Consider the following 17814-nt stretch of genomic DNA (forward strand, 5'->3'; position numbering starts at 1 on the left):
TCAGAGACAACGATATACAGCTGTCCCTGATTTGAGAACCATACCCGGACAAAACAAAGAAATACAAAACATAGAAAAAAGGACATAGAATGCCCACCCTAGTCACACCCTGGCCTAACCAAAATAGAGAACAAAAAAACCTCTCTATGGCCAGGGTGTGACAGCAGCGCTCCCTAGTGAATAAGACCCTGGTCTCAATAGTGCCTCCCTGTTTAAATAAAGGTCCAATAGGAAATAGGATGCAGTATGCAACCCAGAATGCGATGATCCATCCCTCTTCCTCCTGTACTATGCTTCTCTGTAATTGGACTGGCAGTCGTCCCCAGAATGGCACCACAGAGAGGATATGTCAAGCTGGCTATCCCCCCAAACACCCGTCCAGTGTGACTGATTGACTGACTGACTGACTGTGTGAGTGCTTTCTGCCAAACCCCTGGCCCAGTGCATGCTGGTAGCTTCCTGTCTGAGCGAGTTGATTGGGTCCACAGGTGAGGAGGGTGGATGGATGAGACACCCTCTATCTCTCTCTGTTGAGGAGCGTATATGAGTCACAGTGTTCTGATTCTCTCTCTCTCTCTTTCTCTCTCTCTCTCTCTCTCTCTCTCTCTCTCTCTCTCTCTCTCTCTCTTTCTCTCTCTCTCTCTCTCTCTCTCTCTCTCTCTCTCTCTCTCTCTCTCTCTCTCTCTCTCTCTGTCTCTCTCTCTCTCTCTCTCTCTCTCTCTCTCTCTCTCTCTCTCTCTTTCTTTCTCTCTCTCCAGCTGTTTCGGCGTGTGGCTGCTGCCCTTCCCGGGATGGAGAGCATGCAGGAGACGAGCAAGGAAGGAAGTATCCTTTTACTGCACTTATGCCTCAACTCAACTCAAGGTAACAGTAATGGTTTATTTAGCGCTTCTGACTGCGCTGGAAAGGTTTAAAAAACAGGTTTACGTTTTTTTTTTGTCTGAGAACATCCTATTTACCGTATTTGTTATTCAGGTTGGAGAAGAATGTTTGTAAGATTGTAAGCGCTTTAGGAACAGCCACCTAGTCTTTACTGAGTAGATCCACTCTAAATGAAATGGTCAAATCAAATGTTGTTCTCTGAGACTGACCGGAACATGGTCCTGTTTTCAAGATAACATTATAAGGTGAAGTAGTACAATCAGACTCTGTAAACATTACATTGACATTTTTGTCATTTAGCAGACTCTCTGATCCAGAGTCATTACAGTAGTGAGTCATTTAACAGAATCTCTGATCCAGAGTCATTACAGTAGTGAGTCATTTAACAGAATCTCTGATCCAGAGTCATTACAGTAGTGAGTCATTTAACAGAATCTCTGATCCAGAGTCATTACAGTAGTGAGTCATTTAGCAGACTCTCTTATCCAGAGTCATTACAGTAGTGAGTCATTTAGCAGACTCTCTTATCCAGAGTCATTACAGTAGTGAGTCATTTAGCAGAATCTCTGATCCAGAGTCATTACAGTAGTGAGTCATTTAACAGAATCTCTGATCCAGAGTCATTACAGTAGTGAGTCATTTAACAGATGCGCTTATCCAGAGTCATTACAGTAGTGAGTCATTTAGCAGAATCTCTGATCCAGAGAGACTTACAGTAGTGAGTCATTTAGCAGACTCTGATCCAGAGTCACTACAGTAGTGAGTCATTTAGCAGACTCTCTTATCCAGAGTCACTACAGTAGTGAGTCATTTACCAGACTCTTTGATCCAGAGCCACTACAGTAGTGAGTCATTTAGCAGAATCTCTGATCCATAGAGACTTACAGTAGTGAGTCATTTAGCAGACTCTCTGATCCAGAGTCATTACAGTAGTGAGTCATTTAGCAGACTCTCTGTTCCAGAGAGACTTACAGCAGTGAGTCCATACTTTTCCATACTGGTCGAACCCACAACCCTGCGACATGCTCTACTAACTGACTGAGCGACATGGGACTACGTGCCCTGAATGAAAAAGATTGTCAGGCTCAGGAAAAACATATTGTTTCAACTAGGTTGACCTTAGTACTTGGCCTCTTTCTCAAACCTCTCCGTACTGACAGTGAACCTCTCTGGTCTCCTCTCTGAAGCCCAAGGTTCTCCAGAAATACACTCTGAACAGGGGTGGAGCTCTAACTCTGTGTTCTTCTGATCCTCGTCCAATTAAATGAGCTTGCTGCGTGACACGCTACTAGACGGCTAGCTGTGGGGTCTGACAGGGTCTGTGTGGTCGGGGTGAGAGGCTACTAGACGGCTAGCTGTGTGGTCGGGGTGAGAGGCTACTAGACGGCTAGCTGTGTGGTCGGGTTTAGAGGTTACTAGACGGCTAGCTGTGTGGCAGGGTTGAGAGGCTACTAGACGGCTAGCTGTGGGGCCGGGTTGAGAGGCTACTAGACGGCTAGCTGTGTGGCCGGGTTGAGAGGCTACTAGACGGCTAGCTGTGGGGCCGGGGTGAGAGGCTACTAGACGGCTAGCTGTGGGGCCGGGTTGAGAGGCTACTAGACGGCTAGCTGTGTGGCCGGGTTGAGAGGCTACTAGACAGCTAGCTGTGGGGCCGGGTTGAGAGGCTACTAGACGGCTAGCTGTGGGGCCGGGTTGAGAGGAAACTAGACGGCTAGCTGTGGGGCCGGGTTGAGAGGCTGCTAGACGGCTAGCTGTGGGGCCGGGTTGAGAGGCTACTAGACGGCTAGCTGTGTGGCCGGGTTGAGAGGCTACTAGACGGCTAGCTGTGGGGCCGGGTTGAGAGGCTGCTAGACGGCTAGCTGTGGGGCCGGGTTGAGAGGCTACTAGACGGCTAGCTGTGTGGCCGGGTTGAGAGGCTACTAGACGGCTAGCTGTGTGGCCGGGTTGAGTGGCTACTAGACGGCTAGCTGTGGGGCCGGGTTGAGAGGCTACTAGACGGCTAGCTGTGGGGCCGGGTTGAGAGGCTACTAGACGGCTAGCTGTGGGGCCAGGTTGAGAGGCTACTAGACGGCTAGCTGTGGGGCCGGGTTGAGATGCTACTAGACGGCTAGCTGTGGGGCCGGGTTGAGAGGCTACTAGACGGCTAGCTGTGTGGCCGGGTTGAGAGGCTACTAGACGGCTAGCTGTGGGGCCGGGTTGAGAGGCTACTAGACGGCTAGCTGTGGGGCCGGGTTGAGAGGCTACTAGATGGCTAGCTGTGTGGTCGGGGTGAGAGGCTACTAGACGGCTAGCTGTGTGGCCAGGTTGAGAGGCTACTAGACGGCTAGCTGTGGGGCCGGGGTGAGAGGCTACTAGACGGCTAGCTGTGGGGCCGGGTTGAGTGGCTACTAGACGGCTAGCTGTGGGGCCGGGTTGAGAGGCTACTAGACGGCTAGCTGTGTGGCCGGGTTGAGAGGCTACTAGACGGCTAGCTGTGTGGCCGGGTTGAGAGGCTACTAGACGGCTAGCTGTGTGGCCGGGTTGAGAGGCTACTAGACGGCTAGCTGTGGGGCCGGGTTGAGAGGCTACTAGACGGCTAGCTGTGTGGCCGGGTTGAGAGGCTACTAGACGGCTAGCTGTGTGGCCGGGTTGAGAGGCTACTAGACGGCTAGCTGTGTGGCCGGGGTGAGAGGCTACTAGACGGCTAGCTGTGTGGCCGGGTTGAGAGGCTACTAGACGGCTAGCTGTGTGGCCGGGTTGAGAGGCTACTAGACGGCTAGCTGTGTGGTCGGGGTGAGAGGCTACTAGACGGCTAGCTGTGTGGCCGGGTTGAGAGGCTACTAGACGGCTAGCTGTGTGGCCTGGTTGAGAGGCTATTAGACGGCTAGCTGTGTGGCCGGGTTGAGAGGCTACTAGACGGCTAGCTGTGTGGCCGGGTTGAGAGGCTACTAGACGGCTAGCTGTGTGGCCGGGTTGAGAGGCTACTAGACGGCTAGCTGTGGGGCCGGGTTGAGAGGCTACTAGACGGCTAGCTGTGGGGCCGGGTTGAGAGGGTGCAGATGTAGGCGCTGCTGGGGTTCGGGGAGTGGCTTCGCCTCGCCTCGTCTCGGCTGGGCTGTGTGATTGTAATGTAGTGACAGGAGTCGTCCACCATCAGTCATCAGTGAAGTCACAGCAGCATGCTGCTTGGATGCATCCCAAATGGCACCCTAAACCCTTTATAGTGCACTATGGACCCTTGTCCAAAGTAGTGCACTATAAAGGGAAGAGAGTGGCATTTAGGATTCAGTCAAATCAAATCAAATGTATTTCTATAGCCCTTCTTACATCAGCTGATATCTCAAAGTGCTGTACAGAAACCCAGCCTAAAACCCCAAACAGTAAGCAATGCAGGTGTAGAAGCACGGTGGCTAGGAAAAACTCCCTAGAAAGGCCGAAACCTAGGAAGAAACCTAGAGAGGAACCAGGCTATGAGGGGTGGCCAGTCCTCTTCTGGCTGTGCCGGGTGGAGATTAGAAACCTAGAGAGGAACCAGGCTATGAGGGGTGGCCAGTCCTCTTCTGGCTGTGCAGGGTGGATATTATAACAGAACATCGCCAAGATGTTCAAATGTTCATAAATGACCAGCAGGGTCAAATAATAATAATCACAGTGGTTGTCGAGGGTGCAACAGGTCAGCACCTCAAGAGTAAATGTCAGTTGGCTTTTCATAGCCGATCATTGAGAGTATCTCTACTGCTCCTGCTGTCTCTAGAGAGTTGAAAACAGCAGGTCTGGGACAGGTAGCACGTCTGGTGAACAGGTCAGGGTTCCATAGCCGCAGGCAGAACAGATGAAACTGGAGCAGCAGCACGGCCAGGTGGACTGGGGACAGCAAGGAGTCATCATGTCAGGTAGTCCTGAGGCATGGTCCTAGGGCTCAGGTCCTCCGAGAGAGAGAAAGAAAGAAAGAAAGAGAAAGAGAGAATTAGAGAAAGCATAACTTAAATTCACACAGGACACCGGATAAGACAGGAGAAATACTCCAGATATAACAGACTGACCCTAGCCCCCCGACACATAAACTACTGCAGCATAAATACTGGAGGCTGAGACAGGAGGGGTCAGGAGACACTGTGGCCCCATCCGATTATACCCCCGGACAGGGCCAAACAGGCAGGATATAACCCCACCCACTTTGCCAAAGCACAGCCCCCACACCACTAGAGGGATATCTTCAGCCACCAACTTACTATCCTGAGACAAGGCTGAGTATAGCCCACAAAGATCTCCACCACGGCACAACCCAAGGGGGGGGGCGCCAACCCAGACAGGAAGACCACGTCAGTGACTCAACCCACTCAAGTGACGCACCCCTCCTAGGGACGGCATGGAAGAACACCAATAAGCCAGTGACTCAGCCCCTGTAATAGGGTTAGAGGCAGAGAATCCCAGTGGAGAGAGGGGAGCTGGCCAGGCAGAGACAGCAAGGGCGGTTCGTTGCTCCAGTGCCTTTCCGTTCACCTTCACACTCCTGGGCCAGACTACACTCAATCATAGGACCCACTGAAGAGATGAGTCTTCAATAAAGACTTGAAGGTTGAGACCGAGTCTGCGTCTCTCACATGGGTAGGCAGACCAATCCATAAAAATGGAGCTCTATAGGAGAAAGCCCTGCCTCCAGCTGTTTGCTTAGAAATTCTAGGGACAATTAGGAGGCCTGCGTCTTGTGACCATAGCGTACGTGTAGGTATGTACGGCAGGACCAAATCGGAAAGATAGGTAGGAGCAAGCCCATGTAATGCTTTGTAGGTTAGCAGTAAAACCTTGAAATCAGCCCTTGCCTTAACAGGAAGCCAGTGTAAAGAGGCTAGCACTGGAGTAATATGATCACATCTTTTGGTTCTAGTCAGGATTCTAGCAGCCGTATTTAGCACTAACTGAAGTGTATTTAGTGCTTTATCCGGGTAGCCGGAAAGTAGAGCATTGCAGTAGTCTAACCTAGAAGTAACGAAAGCATGGATACATTTTTCTGCATCATTTGTGGACAGAAAGTTTCTAAATTTTGCAATGTTACGTAGATGGAAAAAAGCTGCCCTTGAAAAAGTCTTGATATGTTCTTCAAAAGAGAGATCAGGGTCCAGAGTAACGCAGTCCCCCACAGCAGTCCCCTACACCAGGCAGGGAAAGGACACCAGTCCCCTACATCGGTCCCCTACATTGGTCCCCTATATCAGTCCCCAACCCCAGTCCCCTCCCCTAGTCCCCTACACCAGCCCCCTACACCAGTCCCCTACATCAGTCCCCTACACCAGTCCCCTCCGTAAGCCCCTACACCAGCCCCCTACACCAGCCCCCTACACCAGTCCCCTACACCAGTCCCCTATAGAAGCCCCCTACACCAGTCCCCTCCGTAAGCCCCTACACCAGTCCCCTACACCAGTCCCCTACATCAGTCCCCTACACCAGCCCCCTACACCAGTCCCCTCCGTAAGCCCCCTACACCAGCCCCCTACACCAGTCCCCTACACCAGCCCCCTACATCAGTCCCCTACACCAGTCCCCTATAGAAGCCCCTTACACCAGCCCCCTACACCAGTCCCCTACACCAGCCCCCTACATCAGAACTCAAATATATTTCAGCAAAGGATTTTATGCAAAGTGACTTACAGTTATGCATGCATACATTTTCGTATGGGTGATCCCAGCAGAAATCGAACCCACAATCCTGGCTTTACAAGCGCCATGCTCTACCAACTGAGCCACAGAGGAAATGTACTGCTTGTTAAGATGGTTTTTGTTCACAGCAAATGTGTCAGCAAAGCTTTAATCTGGTCAACAGCATCTTGGCACCAGAACAATGTTTAATCCAGTGAAGTGCCTATCAGCACAATTTAACCCACTTGACTGTAGTGCTGGCTGGCTGGTTGCCCCCTCTCTACCATCCAACTCTCCACCTCTAGTGCCAAGCACACTGTGAACAACCCTTAAATATTCAGAAGCCTTCAATAGACATTTGCATAGTTTTGGTGTCAAAAAATTTGGCCAGTTGCCTTTTGTTTTTATTCAATTAATACAGACCAGCTGGATAGTTGAGTTATATTCCTGTTCTCTTCCTGCTCTGTTCTCATCCTGCTCTGTTCTCTTCCTGCTCTGTTCTGCTCTGTTCTCTTCCTGCTCTGTTCTCCTCCTACTCTGCCCTGCTCTGTTCTCTTCCTGCTCTGTTCTCTTCCTGCTCTGTTCCATCCTGCTCTGTTCTCATCCTGCTCTGTTCTCTTCCTGCTCTGTTCTGCTCTGTTCTCTTCCTGCTCTGTTCTGCTCTGTTCTCTTCCTGCTCTGTTCTCTTCCTGCTCTGTTCTCATCCTGCTCTATTCTCTTCCTACTCTGTTTTCTTCCTGCTCTGTTCTCTTCCTGCTCTGTCCTCTTCCTGCTCTGTTCTCATCCTGCTCTGTCCTGCTCTGTTCTCTTCCTGCTCTGTGCTGTTCTTGCTCTGTTCTCATCCTGCTCTGTTCTCATCCTGCTCTGTTCTCTTCCTGCTCTGTTCTCTTCCTGCTCTGTTCTCATCTTGCTCTGTCCTCTTCCTGCTCTGTCCCCATCCTGCTCTGTTCTCTTCCTGCTCTGTTCTCTTCCTGCTCTGTGCTCTTCCTGCTCTGTTCTCTTCTTGCTCTGTTCTCTATCTGCTCTGTTCTTATCCTGCTCTGTTCTCTTTCTGCTCTGTTCTCTTCCTGCTCTGTTCTTATCCTGCTCTGTTCTCTTCCTGCTCTGTGTTCTTCCTGCTCTGTCCTGCTCTGTGTTCTTCCTGCTCTGTTCTCTTCCTGCTCTGTCCTGCTCTGTGTTCTTCCTGCTCTGTTCTCTTCCTGCTCTGTGTTCTTCCTGCTCTGTGTTCTTCCTGCTCTGTCCTGCTCTGTGTTCTTCCTGCTCTGTGTTCTTCCTGCTCTGTGTTCTTCCTGCTCTGTTCTCTTCCTGCTCTGTTCTTATCCTGCTCTGTTCTCTTCCTGCTCTGTGTTCTTCCTGCTCTGTCCTGCTCTGTGTTCTTCCTGCTCTGTGTTCTCATCCTGCTCTGTGTTCTTCCTGCTCTGTTCTCTTCCTGCTCTGTTCTCTTCCTGCTCTGTGTTCTTCCTGCTCTGTCCTGCTCTGTGTTCTTCCTGCTCTGTTCTCATCCTGCTCTGTTCACTTCCTGCTCTGTTCTCTTCCTGCTCTGTGTTCTCATCCTGCTCTGTTCTCTTCCTGCTCTGTCCTGCTCTGTGTTCTTCCTGCTCTGTTCTCATCCTGCTCTGTTCTCTTCCTGCTCTGTGTTCTTCCCTCTCTGTCCTGCTCTGTTCTCTTCCTGCTCTGTGTTCTTCCTGCTCTGTGTTCTTCCTGCTCTGTTCTCATCTTGCTCTGTTCTCTTCTTGCTCTGTTCTCATCCTGCTCTGTTCTCATCCTGCTCTGTTCTCTTCCTGCTCTGTTCTCTTCCTGCTCTGTTCTCTTCCTGCTCTGTTCTCATCTTGCTCTGTTCTCCTCCTACTCTGTTCTGCTCTGTTCTCTTCCTGCTCTGTTCTCTTCCTGCTCTGTTCTCTTCCTGCTCTGTTCTCCTCCTACTCTGTTCTGCTCTGTTCTCTTCCTGCTCTGTTCTCTTCCTGCTCTGTCCTCTTCCTGCTCTGTTCTGCTCTGTTCTCAACCTGCTCTCTTCTCTTCCTGCTCTGTTCTCTTCCTGCTCTGTTCTCATCCTGCTCTGTTCACTTCCTGCTCTGTTCACTTCCTGCTCTGTTCACTTCCTTCTCTGTTTCTCTTCCTTCTATGTTCTCTTCCTCCTCTGTTCTCTTCCTGCTCTGTTCTCTCATTAATTAAGGATCTGAGCCTTTTTTTCCATTTTTGCCTAAAATGATATACCCAAATCTAACTGTCTGTAGCTCAAAATCAAAATCAAATCAAATTTTATTGGTCACATACACATGGTTAGCAGATGTCAATTTGAGTGTAGCGAAATGCTTGTGCTTCTAGTTCCGACCATGCAGTAATATCTAACAAATAATCTAACAATTCCACAACAACTACCCCATACACACAAGTGTAAAGGAATCAATATGAATATGTACAAAAATATATGAATGAGTGATAGCCGAACAGCATAGGCAAGATGCAGTAGATGGTATAGAGTACAGTATATACATATGAGATGAGTAATGTAGGATATGAAAACATTATATAAAGTGGCATTGTTTAAAGTGGCTAGTGATACATTTAATTACATCAAGATGGCAAGATGCAGTAGATGGTATGGAGTACAGTATATACATATGAGATGAGTAATGTAGGATATGAAAACATTATATAAAGTGGCATTGTTTAAAGTGGCTAGTGATACATTTAATTACATCAAGATGGCAAGATGCAGTAGATGGTATAGAGTACAGTATATACATATTAGATGAGTAATGTAGGGTATGTAAACATTATATAAAGTGGCATTGTTTAAAGTGGCTAGTGATAAATTGATAAATTTTTCCATTTATTAAAGTGGCTGGAGTTGTCAGTATGTTGGCAGCAGCCACTCAATGTTTGTGATGGCTGTGTAACAGTCTGATGGCCTTGAGATAGAAGCTGTTTTTCAGTCTCTCGGTCCCAGCTTTGATGCACCTGTACTGACCTCGCCTTCTGGATGTTAACGGTGGTTCACGCTTTCAGTTTTGTGCGAATGCTGCCATCAATCCACGGTTTCTGGTTGGGGAATGTTTTAATAGACACTGTGGGTACAACATCGCCGATGCACTTGCTAATAAACTCGCTCACCGAATCAGCGTATTCGTCAATGTTGTTGTTCGACGTTATGCGGAACATGTCCCAGTCCATGTGCTCGAAGCAATCTTGAAGCGTGGAATCAGATTGGTCGGACCAGCGTTGAACAGACCTGAGGGCGGGTGCTTCCTGTTTTAGTTTCTGTCTATAGGCTGGAAGCATCAAAATGGAGTCGTGGTCAGATTTTCTGAAAGGAGAGCGGGGGAGGGCTTTGTATGCATCGCGGAAGTTAGAATAACAATGATCCAGGGTTTTACCAGCCCTGGTTGCACAATCGATATGCTGATAGAATTTGGGCAGCCTTGTTTTCAGATTAGCCTTGTTAAAATTCCCAGCTACAATAAATGCAGCTTCAGGATATGTGGTTTCCAGTTTACATAGAGTCCAATGAAGTTCTTTCAGAGGCGTCGATGTGTCTGCTTGGGGGGGGAATATACACGACTGTGATTATGATCGAAGAGAATAAGTCAGGTGAACAAAAGGACTTGAGTTCCTGTATGTTGTTATGATAACATCACGTCTCGTTAATCATAAGGCATACACCCCCGCCCTTCTTCTTACACGAGAGATGCTTGTTTCTGTCGGCGGATGCGTGAAGAAACCAGCTGGCTGTACCGACTCAGAGAGCGTGTCTCGAGTGAGCCATGTTTCCGTGAAACAGTCCCTGATGTCTCTCTGGAAAGCTGCCCTTGCTCGGATTTCGTCGACCTTTTTGTCAAGAGACTGGACATTGGCGAGTAGCATGCTTGGGAGCGGTGGGCGATGTGCCCGTCTACGGAGCCTGACCAGGGTACCGCTCCGTCTGCCCCTTCTACGCCGCCGTTGTTTTGGGTTGCCGGCTGGGATCCGATCCATTGTCCTGGGTGGTGGTCCAAACAGAGGATCCGCTTCGGGAAAGTCGTATTCCTGGTCGTTGACGTTGCTCTTATGTCCAATAGTTCCTCCTGACTGTATTTAATAAAACCTAAGATTACCCGGGGTAACATTGTAAAAAATAACACGTAAAAAAACAAAATACTGCATAGTTTCTTAGGAACGCGAAGCGAGGCGGCCATCTCTGTCGGCACCGGAAGTATAGGATATGCAAGGATATGCATATTCTTGGTACCATTTGAAAGGAAACACTTTGAAGTTTGTGGAAATGTGAAATTAATATAGGAGAATATAACACATTAGATCTGGTAAAAGATAATACAAACAAAAAGACATGCTTTAAAAATATATATATATATATAAGAGAGAGAAAGGCCATAATATAATATTGCAGTTTAGGCGCAATTTAGATATTGTCCACTAGATGGCAGTAGTGTGTGTGCAAAGTTTCAGACTGATTCAGTTAAGCATTGCAGCAGTTTCTCTGCTGCAGTAGTCTAATTAACAGTCTGGACCTTCTGTTTCTCTGCTGCAGTAGTCTAATTAACAGTCTGGACCTTCTGTTTCTCTGCTGCAGTAGTCTAATTAACAGTCTGGACCTTCTGTTTCTCTGCTGCAGTAGTCTAATTAACAGTCTGGACCTTCTGTTTCTCTGCTGCAGTAGTCTAATTAACGGTCTGGACCTTCTGTTTCTCTGCTGCAGTAGTCTAATTAACGGTCTGTACCTTCTGTTTCTCTGCTGCAGTAGTCTAATTAACAGTCTGGACCTTCTGTTTCTCTGCTGCAGTAGTCTAACGGTCTGTACCTTCTGTTTCTCTGCTGCAGTAGTCTAATTAACGGTCTGGACCTTCTGTTTCTCTGCTGCAGTAGTCTAACGGTCTGTACCTTCTGTTTCTCTGCTGCAGTAGTCTAATTAACGGTCTGGACCTTCTGTTTCTCTGCTGCAGTAGTCTAATTAACAGTCTGGACCTTCTGTTTCTCTGCTGCAGTAGTCTAATTAACAGTCTGGACCTTCTGTTTCTCTGCTGCAGTAGTCTAATTAACAGTCTGGACCTTCTGTTTCTCTGCTGCAGTAGTCTAATTAACAGTCTGGACCTTCTGTTTCTCTGCTGCAGTAGTCTAATTAACAGTCTGGACCTTCTGTTTCTCTGCTGCAGTAGTCTAATTAACGGTCTGGACCTTCTGTTTCTCTGCTGCAGTAGTCTAATTAACGGTCTGGACCTTCTGTTTCTCTGCTGCAGTAGTCTAATTAACAGTCTGGACCTTCTGTTTCTCTGCTGCAGTAGTCTAACGGTCTGTACCTTCTGTTTCTCTGCTGCAGTAGTCTAATTAACGGTCTGGACCTTCTGTTTCTCTGCTGCAGTAGTCTAACGGTCTGTACCTTCTGTTTCTCTGCTGCAGTAGTCTAATTAACGGTCTGGACCTTCTGTTTCTCTGCTGCAGTAGTCTAATTAACGGTCTGGACCTTCTGTTTCTCTGCTGCAGTAGTCTAATTAACAGTCTGGACCTTCTGTTTCTCTGCTGCAGTAGTCTAATTAACAGTCTGGACCTTCTGTTTCTCTGCTGCAGTAGTCTAATTAACAGTCTGGACCTTCTGTTTCTCTGCTGCAGTAGTCTAATTAACAGTCTGGACCTTCTGTTTCTCTGCTGCAGTAGTCTAATTTCCTCAATGTTTCCAGCCCAATCCAGGTTCAGATAATTACCTTAATCTCCGTCCCTGTCTGTGTTTTATCCGGATTTTAATTAGTTTTAATGGGTTTGGGAGGTTGAAGATATCTGAGGAGGTGGAGGAGAGGAGAGGGGGAGGAGGTGGAGGAGAGGAGAGGTGGATGAGGTGGAGGAGAGGAGGACGGGGGAGGACGAGAGGACATAAGTGTCACGGCTGATGACCTGTCATAAAGCAGTGTCCCTATATTCCTCCACCTCATCCCCCTCTCCTCCACCTCATCCCCCTCTCCTCTCCTCCACCTCATCCCCCTCTCCTCCACCTCATCCCCCTCTCCTCTCCTCCACCTCATCCTCCTCTCCACTCCTCCACATCATCCCCCTCTCCTCTCCTCCACCTCATCCTCCTCTCCTCCACCTCATCCCCCTCTCCTCTCCTCCACCTCATCCTCCTCTCCACTCCTCCACATCATCCCCCCTCTCCTCTCCTCCACCTCATCCCCCTCTCCACTACTCCACCTCATCCCCCTCTCCTCTCCTCCACCTCATCCCCCTCTCCTCTCCTCCACCTCACCCCCCTCTCCTCATCCCCCTCTCATCTCCTCCACCTCATCCCCCTCTCCACTCCTCCACCTCATCCCCCTCTCCTCCACCTCATCCCCCTCTCCTCTCCTCCACCTCATCCCCCTCTCCTCTCGTCCTCCCCCGTCCTCCTCTCCTCTCCTCCACCTCATCCTCCTCTCCTCCACCTCATCCCCCTCTCCTCTCCTCCACCTCATCCTCCTCTCCTCTCCTCCACCTCATCCTCCTCTCCTCTCCTCCACCTCATCCTCCTCTCCTCCACCTCGTCCTCCTCTCCTCCACCTCGTCCTCCTCTCCTCCACCTCGTCCTTCTCTCCTCTCCTCCACCTCGTCCTCCTCTCCTCCAGGCCCTCTGTGTCCCTGCTGACATTATATATATATTGGATTCCCAAATGACACCCTTTTCCCTACGTAGTGCACTACTTTTGACCAGGGCCCATAGGGCTTTGGTCTAAAGTAGTGTACTGCGTAGGGAATAGAGTGCCATTTGAGACACACACACACATCCTTTTGTCTTAATGGAATAAGAGCCTGTGTTGTTACAGTATCGATCTCCCTACTGGGGAAGAGAGAAGCAACATCCATGAGAAGGAGACATGATGAGGGGAATGAAGGGGCACAGGGCACATGCAAGTACACTTCTTAAGTGGTTTAAGGATACTCACCAAGTATGCATGTAAGTACACTTCTTACGTGGTTAAGGAAACTCGCCAGTGTAACCGATGTGAAATGGCTAGTTAGTTAGCGGTGGTGCGCGCTAATAGCGTTTCAATCGGTGACGTCACTCGCTCTGAGACTTGAAGTAGGGTTTCCCCTTGCGTTGCAAAGGCCGCGGCTTTTGTGGCGCGATGGGTAACGATGCTTCGTTGGGTGTCAGTTGTTGATGTGTGCAGAAGGTCCCAGGTTTGAGCCCGGGTTGGAGCGAAGAGAGGGATGGAACCCACACTGTAACACCAAATACGCATGGAAGTACACAAAGCCAACACACACATGCACACATAAGACACCCTCAAGCCCAGTGGTCCGACAGGGACGTTAAAACGTAAAATGCCAGCTTTGATTTTTCCTGGAACAGTACACCAGGGATTAAAACATTAAAACAGACACAGAAGTTCTGAACGATCGACCGTCTTGCCCTATATCTTTGGGGTGGAGGGGGGGGGGAGAAGAATTGAGGGCAGATATTTAGATGTATATTTACGAGGACCAGTTGTTGTAATTGCCTGTTTGAAATGGGGGCAGGGTGTGTGATTTACTATCGGTGTCAAGGCCTGAGGCGCGAACCTCCCCTCTGTTTCTAGTATGGAGCAATCTCTTCTCTTGCTTTAGGCCCTGGCCTGCATATAATCTCCGCTGCAGAGAGGGAGAGGAGAGGAGGAAGTCTCTGTGCAAGGCAGGCTTCTAAAGGAACAGGGTCGTCCATGTCAATAAGAGTCTGAAAAACAGCCTGGCTTCAAGCTCCTCTTGAGACCTCGCATATGTCCCAAATGGCACCCTATTTCATTTATACTGCACCCTGTTCCCTTTATAGTGCACCCTATTCCCTTTATAGTGCACCCTATTCCCTTTATAGGGCACCAGGCCAGGATCAAAAGTAGTGCCCTATATGTAGGGAATGAGGTGCCATTTGTAGTGCCCTATATGTAGGGAACGAGGTGCCATTTGTAGTGCCCTATATGTAGGGAATGAGGTGCCATTTGTAGTGCCCTATATGTAGGGAATGAGGTGCCATTTGCGACGCAGGCAGAGAGACAGGAGAAGGAGGCGCGTGTCCTATATCAGACAGGTGTCTGTGAGGTCAAATCAAATTTTATTTGTCACGTGCGCCGAATACAACAGGTGTAGTAGACCTTACAGTGAAACACTGAATACAACAGGTGTAGTAGACCTTACAGTCAAATGTTGAATACAACAGGTGTAGTAGACCTTTACAGTCAAATGCTGAATACAACAGGTGTAGTAGACCTTTACAGTGAAATGCTGAATACAACAGGTGTAGTAGACCTTACAGTCAAATGTTGAATACAACAGGTGTAGTAGACCTCACAGTGAAATGCTGAATACAACAGGTGTAGTAGACCTTTACAGTCAAATGCTGAATACAACAGGTGTAGTAGACCTTTACAGTGAAATGCTGAATACAACAGGTGTAGTAGACCTTACAGTGAAATGCTGAATACAACAGGTGTAGTAGACCTTACAGTGAAATGCTGAATACAACAGGTGTAGTAGACCTTACAGTGAAATGCTGAATACAACAGGTGTAGTAGACCTCACAGTGAAATGCTGAATACAACAGGTGTAGTAGACCTTACAGTCAAATGCCGACTACAACAGGTGTAGTAGACCTTACAGTGAAATGCTGAATACAACAGGTGTAGTAGACCTCCCAGTGAAATGCTGAATACAACAGGTGTAGTAGACCTTACAGTGAAATGCTGAATACAACAGGTGTAGTAGACCTCACAGTGAAATGCTGAATACAACAGGTGTAGTAGACCTCACAGTGAAATGCTGAATACAACAGGTGTAGTAGACCTTACAGTGAAATGCTGAATACAACAGGTGTAGTAGACCTTACAGTGAAATGCTGAATACAACAGGTGTAGTAGACCTCACAGTGAAATGCTGAATACAACAGGTGTAGTAGACCTCACAGTGAAATGCTGAATACAACAGGTGTAGTAGACCTTACAGTCAAATGCTGAATACAACAGGTGTAGTAGACCTCACAGTGAAATGCTGAATACAACAGGTGTAGTAGACCTTACAGTGAAATGCTGAATACAACAGGTGTAGTAGACCTTACAGTGAAATGCTGAATACAACAGGTGTAGTAGACCTCACAGTGAAATGCTGAATACAACAGGTGTAGTAGACCTCACAGTGAAATGCTGAATACAACAGGTGTAGTAGACCTTACAGTGAAATGCTGAATACAACAGGTGTAGTAGACCTTACAGTGAAATGCTGAATACAACAGGTGTAGTAGACCTTACAGTGAAATGCTGAATACAACAGGTGTAGTAGACCTTACAGTGAAATGCTGAATACAACAGGTGTAGTAGACCTCACAGTGAAATGCTGAATACAACAGGTGTAGTAGACCTCACAGTGAAATGCTGAATACAACAGGTGTAGTAGACCTCACAGTGAAATGCTGAATACAACAGGTGTAGTAGACCTTACAGTGAAATGCTGAATACAACAGGTGTAGTAGACCTTACAGTGAAATGCTGAATACAACAGGTGTAGTAGACCTTACAGTGAAATGCTGAATACAACAGGTGTAGTAGACCTCACAGTGAAATGCTGAATACAACAGGTGTAGGTAGACCTTACAGTTAAATGCTGAATACAACAGGTGTAGTAGACCTTACAGTGAAATGCTGAATACAACAGGTGTAGTAGACCTCACAGTGAAATGCTGAATACAACAGGTGTAGTAGACCTCACAGTGAAATGCTGAATACAACAGGTGTAGTAGACCTCACAGTGAAATGCTGAATACAACAGGTGTAGTAGACCTCACAGTGAAATGCTGAATACAACAGGTGTAGTAGACCTTACAGTGAAATGCTGAATACAACAGGTGTAGTAGACCTCACAGTGAAATGCTGAATACAACAGGTGTAGTAGACCTTAGTGAAATGCTGAATACAACAGGTGTAGTAGACCTCACAGTGAAATGCTGAATACAACAGGTGTAGTAGACCTTAGTGAAATGCTGAATACAACAGGTGTAGTAGACCTCACAGTGAAATGCTGAATACAACAGGTGTAGGTAGACCTTACAGTTAAATGCTGAATACAACAGGTGTAGTAGACCTTACAGTGAAATGCTGAATACAACAGGTGTAGTAGACCTCACAGTGAAATGCTGAATACAACAGGTGTAGTAGACCTCACAGTGAAATGCTGAATACAACAGGTGTAGTAGACCTCACAGTGAAATGCTGAATACAACAGGTGTAGTAGACCTCACAGTGAAATGCTGAATACAACAGGTGTAGTAGACCTCACAGTGAAATGCTGAATACAACAGGTGTAGTAGACCTCACAGTGAAATGCTGAATACAACAGGTGTAGTAGACCTTACAGTGAAATGCTGAATACAACAGGTGTAGTAGACCTTACAGTGAAATGCTGAATACAACAGGTGTAGTAGACCTTACAGTGAAATGCTGAATACAACAGGTGTAGTAGACCTCACAGTGAAATGCTGAATACAACAGGTGTAGTAGACCTCACAGTGAAATGCTGAATACAACAGGTGTAGTAGACCTTACAGTGAAATGCTGAATACAACAGGTGTAGTAGACCTCACAGTGAAATGCTGAATACAACAGGTGTAGTAGACCTCACAGTGAAATGCTGAATACAACAGGTGTAGTAGACCTTACAGTGAAATGCTGAATACAACAGGTGTAGTAGACCTTACAGTGAAATGCTGAATACAACATGTGTAGTAGACCTCACAGTGAAATGCTGAATACAACAGGTGTAGTAGACCTCACAGTGAAATGCTGAATACAACAGGTGTAGTAGACCTCACAGTGAAATGCTGAATACAACAGGTGTAGTAGACCTCACAGTGAAATGCTGAATACAACAGGTGTAGTAGACCTTACAGTGAAATGCTGAATACAACAGGTGTAGTAGACCTCACAGTGAAATGCTGAATACAACAGGTGTAGTAGACCTCACAGTGAAATGCTGAATACAACAGGTGTAGTAGACCTCACAGTGAAATGCTGAATACAACAGGTGTAGTAGACCTCACAGTGAAATGCTGAATACAACAGGTGTAGTAGACCTCACAGTGAAATGCTGAATACAACAGGTGTAGTAGACCTCACAGTGAAATGCTTACTTACAGGCTCTAACCAATAGTGCAAACATTTTTTAGGTAAACAATAGGTTGGTAAAGAAATAAAACAACAGTAAAAAGACAGGATATACACAGTAGAGGGGCTATATACAGTAGAGAGGCTATATACAGTAGAGAGGATATATACAGTAGAGAGGTTATATACAGTAGAGAGGCTATATACAGTAGAGAGGTTATATACAGTA

The 17814-nt window shown here is 47.5% G+C and overlaps 1 protein-coding gene across 1 annotated transcript in view; it reads left to right on the forward strand.

Moving 5' to 3' along the window:
• Positions 1-17814, forward strand: part of LOC123727857 (ras-related protein Rab-6B) — a 199321-nt gene that overhangs the window by 179404 nt on the left and 2103 nt on the right. Inside the window, exon 7 of the mRNA XM_045697479.1 lies at positions 759-825. Coding sequence (XP_045553435.1) covers positions 759-825 — 67 coding nt within the window. The remainder of the gene's footprint in view (positions 1-758; positions 826-17814) is intronic.

This window comes from Salmo salar, chromosome ssa16, assembly GCF_905237065.1.
Source record: "Salmo salar chromosome ssa16, Ssal_v3.1, whole genome shotgun sequence".
In the NCBI taxonomy this organism is placed as follows: Eukaryota; Metazoa; Chordata; class Actinopteri; order Salmoniformes; family Salmonidae; genus Salmo; species Salmo salar.